Here is an 18,148-nt window from a genome sequence, read left to right as displayed (position 1 = left end):
CACTGGAAAAGGACCAAGGTGAACTTGTGCAGCTCTCTAGTTGGGAGTTCTGGGCAACCCACCAAAAAAGCACCATGTGTAACAAAATAGAACGTGACTATCTGTGACAGATAGGAGCTAAAATACTTGTGGCTGATATTGGAGAGACAAGGGTGAGAAATAGACTTAAGTGGGGAGTGAATTATTACGGGTGTGAATGCCATTCTGAAGAAATGGTGGTGCTCAGGGGGACGTGGGCGAGACATACAGAGGTAGAAGGTGTGTGGGGAGGAGGGATAGTCATTCAGAGGACTTGAACCTCTTTCTCAATTTCCCAGGGCTTACTGCCCACCCCTATCTATCCCTCAGTCTTTTGTTGAGAATCACTACTATAAAATGGGGATCGGCAAGCTTTTTTTCTGTAAAATGTTAAATAGTAACAATTCCATGCTTTGTAAAACAGTGTCTGGGGTAACTACTCAACTCGGTTGAAGTAGCATGAAAACAGGCATAGACAGTAAATAAATGGGTGTGTCTGTTTTTTGAAATACATTATTTAGACAAACAGGCAGCAAGTCATATTTGGTCTGTGGCCCCCAGTCTACAGACCCCTGCTTTAAAAGATACAGAGTGAACAATGTATTTAACCCTGCATCAGCCCCCTGTTTAAATGAAATATGGCTCTCTCCAAAACAGAGCTTTTCTTTCAAGATCCATGCACTCAACACCCTGCATTGTCTAGATTATCTTGAAACTTCAAATAGATTTATTCCTTCTTCACATTCTCTCTTCCCAAGATTTGTATATATTCTCCTAACCCGTGTGATTCATTGTCTTTCCCTCCTTCCTCACACAATCTAGCATGCTTAAATGATTTCCATTCTCTTGCCAGAAGCACCAATTTCAGTGTCCATTTATCACACCGCCATTCCTGCCTTCCTAGCTTCCAAAGAGGAATAATCTAATGCACCTCTGTGCCTGGTGTCCCTGCATCTAGTTCTTAGAGTGCTTTACGAGACCGTACCATAGTACATTTCCAACAGGCAAATCCACTTTTAACTTGCAGAATTTTTAATTCCTTGATATTTCTTCCACTTGACTTTGACAGTCAGATGTCTTTCCTATCTTACTTCATTTTTATTTAAAACCTTTACTCCTTGTTTCATGTTTCCCACAACAAAATTAACTTCCTTACTCTATGTCACCTTGCTCTTTAAATCATGAAATATATAGAAGTGATCAGAAAGTAATCCCAAAACTTCCTCTTACCGTCTACGCCTTTCCCTACATTCACTGCTCAAAGGAGGCTTTCTCTCTGTTTCTTTTCCAGGCAAACTGTCCATCCTGTCTTGTTGATTTCTACCACTCTCACATCCTTCACCCCCCCGCCCCAGTACCTCCAACACTCTCTTTCCACTAACACTTCCCACAACCCCTAAGTTTTCCAAGAAGAAAAAGAGTATCTCCATTATTCCTAACCCTCCCAACCAGCAGCTACTACTTTCTCTTTTATCTTCCTTTAAGAACCTTTTTTTTTTTTTTTTTTTTTAGGCCCTGGAAAGAGATCTTTGTACTTCTTTCCTTCTTTTCATCTCTCAACCCACAGAACCCCGATTGCTATGAATACTGTTCTCCAAATGTCACAGTGACAAATTGATGACCTGATCTGTGACACATCTCAATGTCTTCCTTGGCCTCTCTATGCATCTGAAATTGTTGAACATTTTTCCCATCTTTAAAATCTCTATTCTTTTGCTACTGTTTTATTACATTCTTCGCTTTCCAGTTTGCTGGCTTTTAGTCACTTTGCATTAATGATCTTCATTTTGCTGTTAATAAATTATGTGTGCTTGTCCAGGTTCTTACTCCTGCTCATCCATACAGTATGCCTAGTTCTTCTCATCCATTGCCGTAGTTACTCTGTCAGGGTCTAGGCTTGGGCCTCACACACGAACGGAGCTTCTGATAAATGAATAAATACTTAAACAACGACACACCAAAACAAACAAACATAAAAAACACTGCCATCAAGTCAATTCTGACTCCTGGCAATCCCATGTGTTACAGGTAGAATTGAGCTCCACAGGGTTTTCTTGGCCTTTCTTCGCTAAGTCTTTCTTCCACAGGCTGCTGGGTGGGTTCAAACTATCCACCTTTCGGTTAGTTGCCAAGCACAAACTCTTTACACCAGCCAAGGAAAACAACCATAAAAATAAATAAATAATAAACCGTTGCTGTTGAGTCCATTCCAACTCAGAGTGACCCTATACGACAGAGTAGAACTGCTCCGTAAGGTTCCTGAAGAGTGGCCGTAGCTCTTAGCCACTGTGCCACCAGGGTAATGTACGATTATACACAAGTTCACACAGAATTCCCTGCTCATATGCATCCAGATTTATCTCTTGCGTTGTGCTCTGCACTCCCTTTCATTATTTCATACTGCCCCCACATTTACCTGTTTTGTCCTGTCTTTAAAAATGGCAATACACATTTTGCAAGGGTTCCCACTCTTTGAATGTACAGTGTGGAACAATCCACCAAATGTGCTTTCCTATATATTTCAAAAACAAAAATATTATATGCTTACATAATAAGGTTTACTGCTATTAAATGGACAAGAAATGGCAGAACCAGAAGTTACTTAAATTTTCTTCACTGTAACTTCTGTTAACCAGACCAATCCTCTTCTCAGATTATAGACCCGAAGATGTGAGCAGTGGATGTAAATTTGTTGGGCTTACTTATATTTATATAGTGACTTACCGGATTAAAGTTTTAAGGTTCAAGACTATTTTCACAGAGGTGTCTCCTTTGACTTATAAAAATAGATAAAAATATTGAAAAGTTTTTTTTGTAGTCACCATTAAAATGGAATAACAGAAGAAACCTATGCTTATAGAAATAATAAAAAATGAAAATATATTCTTTTACAGTAGTATGAGTTGAAAAATTTTAAAGGCAAAGAAGGGAATATAATACCTATTCAACAGATATTTCAGGCAGGATGACTTGATGTGGGCTACTTCTAAAATTGGAAATGAGGCTTGTGTTTTTGTTTGTTTTTTTACTAACTGTATCAACATATATTATCTGCAACTGCTTTTGCACTATGTATATTATTGGGCCTTAAAAAACAGTTTTTTGGTTTGTCATTTCCCATGCAATTATCATTACTCTAATCTGTAGAAAAATTGAATGATGCCTACACATTAGAGTAATAGAATATATAGTATATTTTATATATTATGGGTGACTGGGTTTTTACAATGCAATAATTTCATAACTTTAAAAAAGAATGTAAACAAACTTAACTGATTTTTTTTCATTTTATCCTCTCTTTAGTTACAAAGTATGCTGCAAATCATTCACAAAAAGGTTTTTATACTATTGAGACCCTCTGTAATACATATTTTATTGTATCATTTAAACACTAAAGGTTTAAACATTCAGATATATATATTTATGACGAGATCCAATTTTCCTGTTCAGTATACGTGCTATAATTCATGGACAAATATTTAACAGTCACATAATTTAATATTTTGCCTCTCATCAAAATAATGACATAACTAAGCATTATGACAAGACTATTATTTAAAACAGCAAAGGTATGAAAGGATTCTATTTCAAATATACTGTCTTAAGTACAAAATACATATTTTTTCATATTCATGCCATTCTGTTGCCATCAAGACTCATTTTTTCTTTTTACCAAATAATGCAAAAATAGGTTATAAATTTTAGTAAAACAATTTTATATGGTCACTTAAAAAATGCAAGGATAAGGCACCTTGAAGTGTGAGTTGCTTGGATAGCTTTGGTGTAATGTCAATTCCATTCTTCAGCCAGCTAAGCTGAGGGTTTGGGATGCCCTCTGCATGACACCTAAGACTTGCAGTCACCCCAGGTTCTCTAGCTTGACTCTCTGGATACACACGGATGACTGGAGGAACTGCAGAAAGGAACGGAAAAGAAAGTAAATTAATGAAAATATTTATCATTTGCTTTTCCAAAACTAAACCAATAAATACTGCATTATGAGAAAATTGTGAATAATATATACATAAAATATGTATGTATATACACCAACCAACCAACCCCATTGCTGTCAAGTTGATTCCGATTCATAGCGACCCTGTAGGACACAGTGGAATTGCACCATAGGATCTCCGAGGAGTGGCTGGTAAATTTGAACTGCCAACCTTCTCATTAGCAGCTGAACTTTTGAGCACCATGCCACCAGGGCTCTCTCTATATATATATGTATTTGTGGGTGTGTTTATATATATATATATAAATATATATATACATGCATACATAAAAAAAAACAAAAATTTTGTTTTTTTTTTTTATGTATGCATGTATATATATATTTATATATTTGAGCACCATGCCACCAGGGCTCTCTCTATATATATATGTATTTGTGGGTGTGTTTATATATATATATATAAATATATATATACATGCATACATATATAGGAGTAAATACATATGTAACAAATATTTGACATTTTAACAATCTTCATATATACAGTTAAGGGACATTAATTACATTCATCATGTTGTTCAACCATCATCCTTATCTATTTCCAAATTATACCACCATTTTTAACAGAAACTCAGTTTCCTCTAAGAATGTATTTTTAATGATGTTACATATTTCTGCAGTTCTGAGTTTCCAAATATCATCATTCATTAAAATGCACCAGTGTTCCTTCCAGAACTGTATCAGGGAATGGACAATATGAGCCTAAATTATTTTGTTGTCCCAGAAATTAAGGAAGTTCTCAAAGAACCGAGGCATATCAAAAGGACGCACACTCACACACACACATACATATACACACAAATATAGAAAGGGCTCTCACTAGCCAAATGCATGGCAATTTGAGCATTAAAAAAGGTAAAAGAGTATAAGGAATTAAATAAAATAAGGCTCTATTCACCCATAGTCATATAAATAAATAAATAGCAAGGGGAAATTTCTCCTTACTGTAGCATGTAAAGTAATATATAAAGAATGGTAAAGTTAAAGAAGGATTAATTAGTATAATTAGCAATCCTGATATGATGCAATGAGGATATAATATCACTTTTGTGTAATCCTGACAGTAATGAATATAAAATCTTAATTAATAATAAGAAAACAACAGATAAACTAAAATGCTGGGATACTGTACAGAATTACTACCTTCTACAATTAAAAATATGCCAAGATTAAGAAAGACAAAGAGTGACAATTGTAAAAATTGTGCAGTAAAACAGCGAATAAACTGAACTGGAGAAACTGTCAGAATCAACTTAATTGGACGTTTGGAAACTAATCCAAAGTTCACAAAAAATTGTTGAATGCTTAATCAAGGAGGGGGGAAAAAAACAGCTAAAACTAGGTAAGAAAACTTTGTGCCATTTTAACTCACCCTGGTCCCATCCCTGACTCCCCAGCTCAGTAGCATCTTTGAAGAAAACAGCCTGCACTTCTATCACAGGTTCCTCGTAGCAGAGCAGAAGGGCCTTAATCTCAAAGAATGTGGTTTTTGTTGTGAACGGTTTAATGGCTTCCAGAAACAACAACTCAGTGCTTGCCTCTACTTTGCCTATCTTGGAAATCTCTCAGGGCTGAGACAGGGATCCAGAAGGCATTTGCTAAAACATTTAAAGTAAAATGCATTAGCAACTTTCACCTTTGGCAAGGAATTAACAGGTGGGGCAAATAATAGACTAGCTGAAAAGCTTGTGAGGAAAGACTGGAGAATGAGAAACATTGGGGAATAAGAGCCTTGAAAAGCTCCCACATATTTCTTGGAATCTAGTAGGCCACAGGCATGCCAACAGTGGGCGCATGCATCACAGAAGGGACTTGGGAAGGCTCTTGAGATCTCATCTCTCTATCTGACCTTCAGACTCTGCACAGGCATTAAGTGAAGAGTAAGTCAGAGCTTTAAACTGCCTGGCTGAGTGTCGACGGCATTCCCAACAACAAAGACTTGAAGTTTCTTTTGCTGTTTGTTTCTTGTTTTTGTTTTTTCAGACATTTAAGGAAATTGATATTGAATCACTAGCTGACCACCATGACAATGACAAATAGTATGGTCCTTACAGAATACGTGCAGAAATGTTAGTAGACAAAAAATAAATAAATAAACAAGCCAGCCACAAGAGATCCTGGAGAGTGAGGAAAATCTGATTTCCAGAGTTGCCACGTTGTAATATTCAAAATATCCACTTTTAAGCAAAAATTACTACAAGGTATACAAAGAAACAAGAATCTGTACCACCATACAGGAAAAAAAAAAAAATATATATATATATATAAATTAAAACTGTCTCTGGGAAGCACAGACGTTGGACTTATACTGCCTATAATAGGTCACATTAGATCCAACCATGCAAATAAGATGAAAATGCAAAGATGGAAAGAGATCCCATGTAAACTGGTAATCAGAAAACTGCTGGAGTAGCTGTACTAATGTTAGAAAAAAATAAACTTTAAGTCAAAAATTGTTATACGTAACAAAGAAGGATATCACATGGTGATTAAAGGGTCAGTCCTTCAAATAGATATAACAGTTATTGATGCACACACATAACAATAACCCAAAATCAAAAGCCACAGCTGTTGAGTGGATTCCAACACATAACGACCCTAAAGGACTGAGTAGAACTGTCCCATAGGGTCTCCAAGGCTGTAAATATTTATGGAAGCAGATTGCCACATCTTTCTGCCACGGTGTGGCTGTTAGCTCTGAACTGCCAACCTTTTGGTGAGCAGTTGAGTGCTTAATCGCTATGCCACCAGAGCTCCTCACCTAACAATGAAAAAATCAAACCCATTGCTGTCAAGTCCATCTCAACCCATAGTGACCCTCCAGGGCAGGGAAGAACTGCCCCATAGCATATTCAAAGAATGGTTGGTGGACTCAAACTGCTGAACTTTTGGTTAGCAGCCATAGCTCTTAACCACTGTGCCACCAGTGTTCCCACTTAACAATAGAACCCCAAAGTATGTGAAGTAAAAACTGATAGAATTGAAGGGAGAAATAGTTACAATAACAGTTGAAGACTTCAATACTCCACTTTTAATAATGGATAGAGCAACCAGGCAGAGGTGAGTAAAGAAGCAGAGGACTTGAGCAGCACTATAAACCAAAGCAGAAAACGCTTTTTTTCTGAAGAACACATGAACATTCTTCAGAATATAACTTACGATAGGTCACAAATGAATCAAAATAAATTTTAAAAAATTGAGTCATACAAAGTATCTTCTACCACAATGAAGTGAAACTAGAAATCAATTACAGAATTAAAACTGAAAAATTCAAAAGTATATGGAAATTAAGCAAACCATGCTGTTAAGCAAGCAATGTGTCAAAGAAGAAATAACAAAGAAAACTGGAAACTACCTTAGAACAGATGAAATAAAAAACACTACATAACAAAACTTAGGGCATGCAGCCAGAGCAGTACTCAGAAAGAAATATATAGCTGTAAAAATGCCTGCATAAAAAAGAAGAAAGATCTCAAATCAATAACTTAACATTACATCCTAAAAGACCAGAAAAGTAAAGAAACTAAACCGAAACTAGTAGAGTGAAAGATACAAACAAAAACAAAAAACAAACCAATAATAATAATAACAATAGAGCACAGATAAATGAAATAGAGAATAGTAAAACAAAAGTTGGTTCTATGAAAATATCCACAAAATTTACAAACCCTTAGCTAGAGTGATTAATAATAGACAGAAAACCCAAATTACCAAAATCAGAAATAGAAATGAGGGCATTTCTGCCCTTACAGAAATAGAGGGGATTAGAAAACAATACTATAAACAAATTTACACCAACAAATTAGACAATGAACACATTCCTAAAAACACACATACCCCAAAACTAACCCAAGAAGAAACAGAAAATCTGAATACATCTATAACAATTAAAGAGATTGAATTAGTAATGAAAAATCTCTCAAAAAAAGAAAAGTCCAGGAGCAGATGGCTTCACTGGGGAATTCTACAAAATATTTAAAGACAAATTAACACCAGTCTTTCTCACACACTTCCAAAACACAAAAGAGGAGGGACACTCACAAACTTATTTATTACTATTCATATTTATCACTATATAATCAACATAACAAAAATAATATATTAAAATATTGATAAATCATTATTTAACATTATTCCGGTACATAAGCCAAAAAAATACATCACAAAAAAATGCAAAAATCGTTACCAACAAGCTACCAAACCAAATCCAGATCATATTAGGGAATTATACATCATGAATCCAAACCAAACCCGTTGCAGCCGAGTCGATTCCAACTCATAGAGACCCTATAGCAAAGGGCAGATTTGTTTCCAACAGTGTTTCCAAGGAGAGCCTGGTGGATTCGAACTGCCAACCTTTTGGTTAGCAGCTGGAGCGCTAACCCACTATGCCACCAGGGTTTACACATCATGAACAAGGGAAACTTATTCCAGGAAAAAGCGTCATTCCACATACTACAATTAATCAGTATAATAAATTATATTAATAGAATGAAGGGGGTAAAAAGGAAATATATAATTCTCTCAGTATATTGAAAGAAAAAGCTTTGATAAAACCTGCGCCCTTTCATGACTAAAAACACTTAATATAATAAATTATATTAATAGAATGAAGGGGTAAAAAAGAAATATATAATTATCTCAGTATATTGAAAAAAAGCATTTGGCAAAACTCACACCCTTTCATGACTAAAAACACTACACAAAATAGAAATAGAAGGGAACTTGCTTACTCTGACACAGGACATCTATGAAAATCCCACAGCTAACATCATATTTAATAGTGAAAGTCTGAAAGCTTTCCACCTAAAATCTGAGACAAGATAAGGATGTCCACTCTCACCGCTTCTAGTCAACATTGTACTAGAAGTCCTGACCATAACAATTAAGAAAGAAAAAACAAAGTTATCCAAATTGAAAAGAAAGAGTGGAAGAAGAAAATTATTTCTGTATCTCTATTCACAGATTAAAGATGTAAATATTTATATTTATATCCCAAAGAATCTACAGAAAAAAACTATTAGAGGAGCTAATAAATGAATTCAGTAAAGTTGCAGGATATAAGATCAACATGCAAAAGTCATTAGTATCTCTATACACTAGCAATGAACAATCTGAAAGGAAATTAATAATTCCATTTACAAAATAATAAAATACTTAGTGGTAAATTTAAAAATAAAGATGCAAGACTTGTACAAAGAAAACTTTAAAAAGATTGCTCAAAGAAATTAAAGAATACCTAAAAAAATGACAAAGCACCTGTGATCATCAATTGGAAGAAAACATTGTTTAGAGGGCAATATTGCTAAGTTTAAGCTACAGATTGAATGCCCTCTCACAATTCTAACCAACTTTTTTTTTTCCAGAAACCAGCAACGTGCTTATAAAAGTCAAATGAAGACAATCTTGAAAAAGAAGATCAAAGTTGTAGTACCCGCACTCCCCTAATTCAAAACTTCCTATCAAGTCACTATAACAAAAAACAATGTGGTACCACTAAAAGGATAGACATACAGGCCAAAGGAATAGAATTGGGAGTCAAGGAATAAACCCATACATCTATGATCATTTGATTTTGGACAAGGATGTCAAGATTTTAAATTGAGAAAGAATTAATTTCCAAATATGATGTTCAGACAACAGGATATCCATATTGAAAAGAATGAAGATAGACCTTATCGTGGCCTGTATATAAAAATTAATTCAAAATGACTCAAATATGTATATGTAACATGTAAATTTGTAAAACTCTTGGAAGAAAACAGAGATGTATTGTCAGGAGCTTATATTTGACAGTGGTTTGTCAGATACAACAATAAACACATAAGCATCAAAATGAAAAATGATAAATTGCACTTCAAAAAAACTAAAAATATTTGTGTGTTAAAGGACGCTATTAAGGAAGGGTGAAGATAATTCACAGAATAGGACAACACAGTTCCAAATCATTTACCTGATGAAGGCCTAAAATCCAGAATATATAAATAACTATTATAACTCAACAACTAAAAGTCAAACAAACCAATTTTAAAATGGGCAAAGGACTTCAAAAGACATTTCTCTGATGAAGATATACAAATGGCCAATAGGCACATAAAAAGATGTTTAACATGATTATTCATTATAGAAATGCAAATTATAACCATAATGATCTATTAATTCACACCCACTAAGATAGTTATAATCAATGATGTGGAAAATAACAAGTGTTGGCAGGGATTGAAGAAATTGGAATCCTAGTACATTGGCTAAGACATTACATTGGTGAGAATGTAAAGTGGTGCACCTGCTGTGGAAAACAGTTTAGCAATTTCTCAACAGAGTTACCATATGCCCCAGCAATTCAACTCCTAAGTATAAACCAAAAACCAAACCCACTGCTGTCGATTCGATTCCGACTCATAGTGACCCTATAGGACAGAGTAGAACTGCCCCACAGAGTTTCCAAGGTGCGCCTGGCAGATTTGAACTGCTGACCTCTTGGTAGCACTTAACCACTGTGCCACCAGGGTTTCCCTCCTAAGTATACACCCCCCAAAACTAAAAACAGGTATTCAAACAAAAACTTATATATAAATGTTCATAGCAGCACTATTCACAATAGCCAAAAGATGGGAAAAACAAAACAAATGTCAATCAACTGATGAATGGATAAATAAAAATATAATATATTCATAGTGGAATATTATTGAGCCATAAAAAATATACTGTTACATGCTACAGCATAAGTAAACCTAAAGAACATTATGCTAAGCGAAATAAGCCAGACACAAAAGGCCACCATACAGTGTATGAATCCACTACTATTGAATGTCCAGAAAAGGAAAGTCCATAGAGAGAGCCATATGATTGCCAGGGACTGGGGGTGTGTGGAAAGGGGAGTTGGGAGTGATGACTTAATGGATATGGGTTTTAACATTTAAGGTTATAAAAATATTTTAATCAGCCACAGATTTGGAGAAAAGTATTTGCAAAACACATATAAAGAGCTTGTATCCACAATATACAAAGAATTTTAAAACTCAACAATGAGAAAACAATCAATGCAAAATGATAATAATAGGAGAAACAATGTCCAGAGAGGGTGTATGGGAGCTGTGTACTTCCTGCATTATTTTTCCATAAACCTAAAATTTCTCTAAAAAATAAAGTCTACTAAAAATCCTAATATATATCCTGGAACTAGACAGTGGTAATAGTTGAACAACATAGAGAATGTACTAAAAACCTCTAAGTTGTACACTTTCAAATGAGTAAAGTGGTGAATTTTATATTATGTGAATTTTACATCCATGGAAGAAAATAAAAGCTTATGCTCTTTTAAGAATTATTTATTTGAAATCAAACTGACAGCAGCAACTCGAAAGATCAGACAGGAACCTTGAGGTAGTGAATTTATGTTAATGGTGGAGGAACAACTCAGAAAGGGAGGGTGAGAATGGTTGCAAAACTCAAAGATTGTAATCAATGCCTCTGAATTGTATATGTAGAAACAGTTGAATTGGTGTGTTTTGCTGCACATATTCTCAACAACAACAACATCAACAAAATAAAAAAAAAACTAACACATTATAAGAAAAAAGGGAATGAAGAAAAGGGTAACTAAATGCATTCTGTGAATCTGTATTGGATCCTGGAACAAGAAAAAGTAGCTATGAGGTATATTATTATAACAATTGACAAAATGTGAATATGGATTGGGGATTAGTTAATAGAATTGTATCAATGTCACATTTCCTCATTTTAATAATTGTAATGAGGTTATGTAAAAGAATATTCCTTTTAAGAAATACATGCTAACTTATAAAATTATCTCAAACTCATTTCCCAATTACTCAGAAAAATTATGCACATATAGAGATGGAGATGATCGAGATGATAAAGATAGAGGTAGAGCCTGAATAGAGAGAGGGAGACAAAGAGGTGGGGAGAGAGAGGGAGAGGGAGAGAGCCAACAGAGCAAAAAGTAAATAATCAACAAATCTGAGTGAAGGTATTTGGGAGTTCCTTGTACTATTTTTGCAACTTTTCTGTAAGATTGGAACTGAGGTTTCAAGCTGACAGGGACCTAGAGCTGTTAATGCTGCAAGAATATTTACCAAGCCAGGTGAGGACTCTAAGGGTCAATTTGATAATCAAGCAAAAGACTGAGACAAGGGTTTGGCCACGTGGTTGTACAGGATCAGATGTACAGGATCTCCTGTCCCTATCCAACCCAAAACTTCTGGGGGACCTGAATTTTTGTTTGGTTTGGTTTGCAACAACACACCAATACCTGGGACTCCTCTAAGAGGCAAAATGTTCTGGTAGCCAACTTGAACTGAAGGGGATGGGAATCGAGTCCCCACAAGTTTTTGGCTACAGACCATAGCATAACAACTCCACTCTGCACTGGGCCTGTGGATACATCCCTTTGCAGTCTCCACAAAAAATTCAGAAGGCTCCATGCTGGGCACCTGGCACCTTCAAGTGTCTGGCAGAAGTAAATGAAATGCCTCTCTGGAAGAACCTATTATCTTTTGATTTCAAATAATTTCTAAAATGATTTATCAACTAAAGCTGTCCGCATACAACAAAATATTTAAAGGCACACCTCGAGAAAATGCAAACTTAAATCAAAAGAGGCAATAGCTAGCAAAAACAATTCCATAAGATTCCAGATATTGCAATTATTACACACAGACATCAATGCTCACAATGTGTCATGGATTGAATTGTGTCCCTCAAAAATAAGTGTATTAATTTGGCTAGGCAATGATTCCCAGTATTGTGTGATTGTTCACCATTTTGTCATCTGATGTGCTTTTCCTATGTGCTGTAAATCTTACCTCTATGATGTTAATGAGCTGGGATAGGCAGCAGTTATGTTAATGAGGCAGGACTCAATCTACAAGATTGAATTGTACCTTGAGCCAAACTCTTTTGAGATAGAGAAGCAAGCAGAGAGACAAAGGGACCTCATACCACCAAGAAAGCAACACTGTGATCAGAGTATGCCCTTTGGACCTGGGGTTCCTGTGTGGAGAAGCTCTTAGACAAGGGGGAGAGTGATGTCAAGGACCTTCCTCCAGAGGTGGCAGGGACAGAAAACCTTCTCCTGGATCTGACGCCCTGAATTTAGACTTCTAGCCTACTAGACTGTGAGAGAATAAACTTGTTTGTTGAAGCAATCCAGTTGTGGTATTTCTGTTATAGCAGCACTAGATAACTAAGACACTATGTTTAAGGAGTTGAAGTTTGGAGATAAAAATATCAACAAAGTTGAGAAGTTATAAAATCTGATGTTGCAGCTGAAAGGACCCATATAAAATATTGGAACTTAAAAAAAAAAAAAAAACTGTAACAGAAATTACAGACTCAATTTTTTAGATTAAACTCTAAACTAGACACAACTGAAGAAAAAAATAATGACAAAGTAGGTCAGAAAGAAGCTATATACAATAAGGTTCTAAAACACTGAAACCAAACCCATTGCTGTCAAGTTGATTGCAACTCATAGCGACCATATAGGGCAGAATAAAATTGCCCCATAAGGTTTCCAAGGCTGTAATCTTTTTTTTTTTTTTAATAACTTTTATTAAGCTTCAAGTGAACGTTTACAAATCCAATCAGTCTATCACATATAAGTTTACATACATCTCACTCCCTACTCCCACTTGCTCTCCCCCTGAGTCAGCCCTTTCAGTCTCTCCTTTCTTGACAATTTTGCCGGCTTCCCTCTCTCTATATCCTCCCATTCCCCCTCCAGACAAGAGTTGCCAACCCAATCTCAAGTGTCCACCTGATATAATTAGCTCACTCTTCATCAGCGTCTCTCTCCCACCCGCTGACCAGTCCCTTTCATGTCTGATGAGTTGTCTTCGGGGACGGTTCCTGTCCTGTGCCAACAGAAGGTCTGGGGACCATGGCCGCCAGGATTCCTCCAGTCTCAGTCAGACCATTAAGTTTGGTCTTTTTATGAGAATTTGGGGTCTGTATCCCACTGATCTCCTGCTCCCTCAGGGGTCCTCTGCTGTACTCCCTGTCAGGGCAGTCATCGGTTGTGGCCGGGCACCAACTAGTTCTTCTGCTCTCAGGATGATGTAGGTCTCTGGTTCATGTGGCCCTTTCTGTCTCTTGGGCTCTTAGTTGTCGTGTGACCTTGGTGTTCTTCATTTTCCTTTGCTCCAGGTGGGTTGAGACCAATTGCTGCATCTTAGATGGCCGCTTGTTAGCATTTAAGACCCCAGACGCCACATTTCAAAGTGGGATGCAGAATGATTTCATAATAGAATTATTTTGCCAATTGACTTAGAAGTCCCCGCAAACCATGTTCCCCAGACCCCCGCACTTGCTCCCCTGACCTTTGAAGCATTCATTTTATCCCGGAAACTTCTTTGCTTTTGGTCCAGTCCAATTGAGCTGACCTTCCATGTATTGAGTGTTGTCTTTCCCTTCACCTAAAGCAGTTCTTATCTACTGATTAATCAATAAAAAACCCTCTCCCTCCCTCCCTCCCTCCCCCCCTCGTAACCACAAAAGTATGTGTTCTTCTCAGGTTTACTATTTCTCAAGATCTTATAATAGTGGTCTTATACAATATTTGTCCTTTTGCCTCTGACTAATGTCGCTCAGCATAATGCCTTCCAGGTTCCTCCATGTTATGAAATGTTTCAGAGATCCGACACTGTTCTTTATTGATGCGTAGTATTCCATTGTGTGAATATACCACAATTTATTTACCCATTTATCCGTTGATGGATACCTTGGTTGCTTCCAGCTTTTTGCTATTGTAAACAGAGCTGCAATAAATATGGGTGTGCATATATCTGTTTGTATGAAGGCTCTTGTATCTCTAGGGTATATTCCTAGGAGTGGGATTTCTGGGTTGTATGGTAGTTCTATTTCTAACTGTTTAAGATAACGCCAGATAGATTTCCAAAGTGGTTGTACCATTTTACATTCCCACCAGCAGTGTATGAGAGTTCCAATCTCTCCGCAGCCTCTCCAACATTTATTATTTTGTGTTTTTTGGATTAATGCCAGCCTTGCTGGTGTGAGATGGAATCTCATCGTAGTTTTAATTTGCATTTCTCTAATGGCTAATGATCGAGAGCATTTTCTCATGTATCTGTTGGCTGCCTGAATATCTTCTTTAGAGAAATGTGTGTTCATATCCTTTGCCCACTTCTTGATTGGGTTGTTTGTCTTTTTGTGGTTGAGTTTTGACAGAATCATGTAGATTTTAGAGATCAGGCGCTGGTCGGAGATGTCATAGCTGAAAATTCTTTCCCAGTCTGTAGGTGGTCTTTTTACTCTTTTGGAGAAGTCTCTAGACGAGCATAGGTGTTTGATTTTTAGGAGCTCCCAGTTATCGGGTTTCTCTTCATCATTTTTGGTAATGTTTTGTATTCTGTTTATACCTTGTATTAGGGCTCCTAGGGTTGTCCCAATTTTTTCTTCCATGATCTTTATCGTTTTAGTCTTTATGTTTAGGTCTTTGATCCACTTGGAGTTAGTTTTTGTGCATGGTGTGAGGTATGGGTCCTGTTTCATTTTTTTGCAAGTGGATATCCAGTTACGCCAGCACCATTTGTTAAAAAGGCTATCTTTTCCCCAGTTAATTGACACTGGTCCTTTGTCAAATATCAGCTGCTCATACGTGGATGGATCTATGTCTGGGTTCTCAATTCTGTTCCATTGGTCTATGTGTCTGTTGTTGTACCAATACCAGGCTGTTTTGACTACTGTGGCTGTATAATAGGTTCTGAAATCAGGTAGAGTGAGGCCTCCCACTTTCTTCTTCTTTTTCAGTAGTGCTTTGCTTATCCGGGGCTTCTTTCCCTTCCATATGAAATTGGTGATTTGTTTCTCTATCCCCTTAAAATATGACATTGGAATTTGGATCGGAAGTGCATTAAATGTATAGATGGCTTTTGGTAGAATAGACATTTTTACTATGTTAAGTCTTCCTATCCATGAGCAGGGTATGTTTTTCCACTTAAGTATGTCCTTTTGAATTTCTTGTAGTAGAGCTTTGTAGTTTTCTTTGTATAGGTCTTTTACATCCTTGGTAAGATTTATTCCTAAGTATCTTATCTTCTTGGGGGCTACTGTGAATGGTATTGATTTGGTTATTTCCTCTTCGGTGTTCTTTTTGTTGATGTAGAGGAATCCAAGTGATTTTTGTATGTTTATTTTATAACCTGAGACTCTGCCAAACTCTTCTATTAGTTTCAGTAGTTTTCTGGAGGATTCCTTAGGGTTTTCTGTGTATATAATCATGTCATCTGCAAATAGTGATAACTTTACTTCTTCCTTGCCAATCCGGATACCTTTTATTTCTTTGTCTAGCCTAATTGCCCTGGCTAAGACTTCCAACACGATGTTGAATAAGAGCGGTGATAAAGGGCATCCTTGTCTGGTTCCCGTTCTCAAGGGAAATGCTTTCAGGTTCTCTCCATTTAGAGTGATATTGGCTGTTGGCTTTGCATAGATGCCCTTTATTATGTTGAGGAATTTTCCTTCAATTCCTATTTTGGTAAGAGTTTTTATCATGAATGGGTGTTGGACTTTGTCAAATGCCTTTTCTGCATCAATTGATAAGATCATGTGGTTTTTGTCTTTTGTTTTATTTATGTGATGGATTACATTAATGGTTTTTCTGATATTAAACCAGGCTTGCATAGCTGGTATAAATCCCACTTGATCAGGGTGAATTATTTTTTTGATGTGTTGTTGGATTCTATTGGCTAGAATTTTGTTGAGGATTTTTGCATCAATGTTCATGAGGGATATAGGTCTATAATTTTCTTTTTTTGTAATGTCTTTACCTGGTTTTGGTATCAGGGAGATGGTGGCTTCATAGAATGAGTTGGGTAGTATTCCGTCATTTTCTATGCTTTGGAATACCTTTAATAGTAGTGGTGTTAACTCTTCTCTGAAAGTTTGGTAGAACTCTGCAGTGAAGCCGTCTGGGCCAGGGCTTTTTTTTGTTGGGAGTTTTTTGATTACCGTTTCAATCTCTTTTTTTGTTATGGGTCTATTTAGTTGTTCTACTTCTGAATGTGTTAGTTTAGGTAGGTAGTGTTTTTCCAGGAATTCATCCATTTCTTCTAGGTTTGCAAATTTGTTAGAGTACAATTTTTCATAATAATCTGAAATGATTCTTTTAATTTCATTTGGTTCTGTTGTGATGTGGTCCTTCTCATTTCTTATTCGGGTTATTTGTTTCCTTTCCTGTATTTCTTTAGTCAGTCTAGCCAATGGTTTATCAATTTTGTTAATTTTTTCAAAGAACCAGCTTTTGGCTTTGTTAATTCTTTCAATTGTTTTTCTGTTCTCTAATTCATTTAGTTCAGCTCTCATTTTTATTATTTGTTTTCTTCTGGTGCCTGATGGATTCTTTTGTTGCTCACTTTCTATTTGTTCAAGTTGTCGGGACAGTTCTCTGATTTGGGCTCTTTCTTCTTTTTGTATGTGTGCATTTATTGATATAAATTGGCCTCTGAGCACTGCTTTTGCTGTGTCCCAGAGGTTTTGATAGGAAGTATTTTCATTCTCGTTGCTTTCTAAGAATTTCCTTATTCCCTCCTTGATGTCTTCTATAACCCAGTCTTTTTTCAGGAGGGTATTGTTCATTTTCCAAGTATTTGATTTCTTTTCCCTAGTTTTTCTGTTATTGATCTCTAGTTTTATTGCCTTGTGGTCTGAGAAGATGCTTTGTAATATTTCAATGTTTTGGACTCTGCAAAGGTTTGTTTTATGACCTAATATGTGGTCTATTCTAGAGAATGTTCCATGTGCACTAGAAAAAAAAGTATATTTTGCAGCAGTTGGGTGGAGAGTTCTGTATAAGTCAATGAGGTCAAGTTGGTTGATTGTTGTAATTAGATCTTCCGTGTCTCTGTTGAGCTTCTTACTGGATGTCCTGTCTTTCTCCGAAAGTGGTGTGTTGAAGTCTCCTACTATAATTGTGGAGGTATCTATCTCGCTTTTCAATTCTGTTAAAATTTGATTTATGTATCTTGCAGCCCTGTCATTGGGTGCATAAATATTTAATATGGTTATGTCTTCCTGATCAATTGTCCCTTTTATCATTATATAGTGTCCTTCTTTATCCTTTGTGGTGGATTTAAG

At 36.2% G+C, this 18,148-nt stretch overlaps 1 protein-coding gene across 3 annotated transcripts in view; it reads right to left on the bottom strand.

The window, feature by feature from the left end:
- The window catches only part of FSTL5 (follistatin like 5), an 873,776-nt gene that overhangs the window by 206,982 nt on the left and 648,646 nt on the right, over positions 1-18,148 (bottom strand). For all 3 annotated transcript variants that reach the window (XM_049906161.1, XM_049906162.1, XM_049906163.1), the window contains exon 8: positions 3,770-3,931. In XM_049906161.1, the coding sequence (XP_049762118.1) occupies positions 3,770-3,931 (162 nt within the window). The remainder of the gene's footprint in view (positions 1-3,769; positions 3,932-18,148) is intronic.

The sequence above is a fragment of the Elephas maximus genome, chromosome 13 (assembly GCF_024166365.1).
Source record: "Elephas maximus indicus isolate mEleMax1 chromosome 13, mEleMax1 primary haplotype, whole genome shotgun sequence".
Lineage (NCBI taxonomy): Eukaryota > Metazoa > Chordata > Mammalia > Proboscidea > Elephantidae > Elephas > Elephas maximus.
This window is presented reverse-complemented; position numbering and strand designations above follow the sequence as displayed.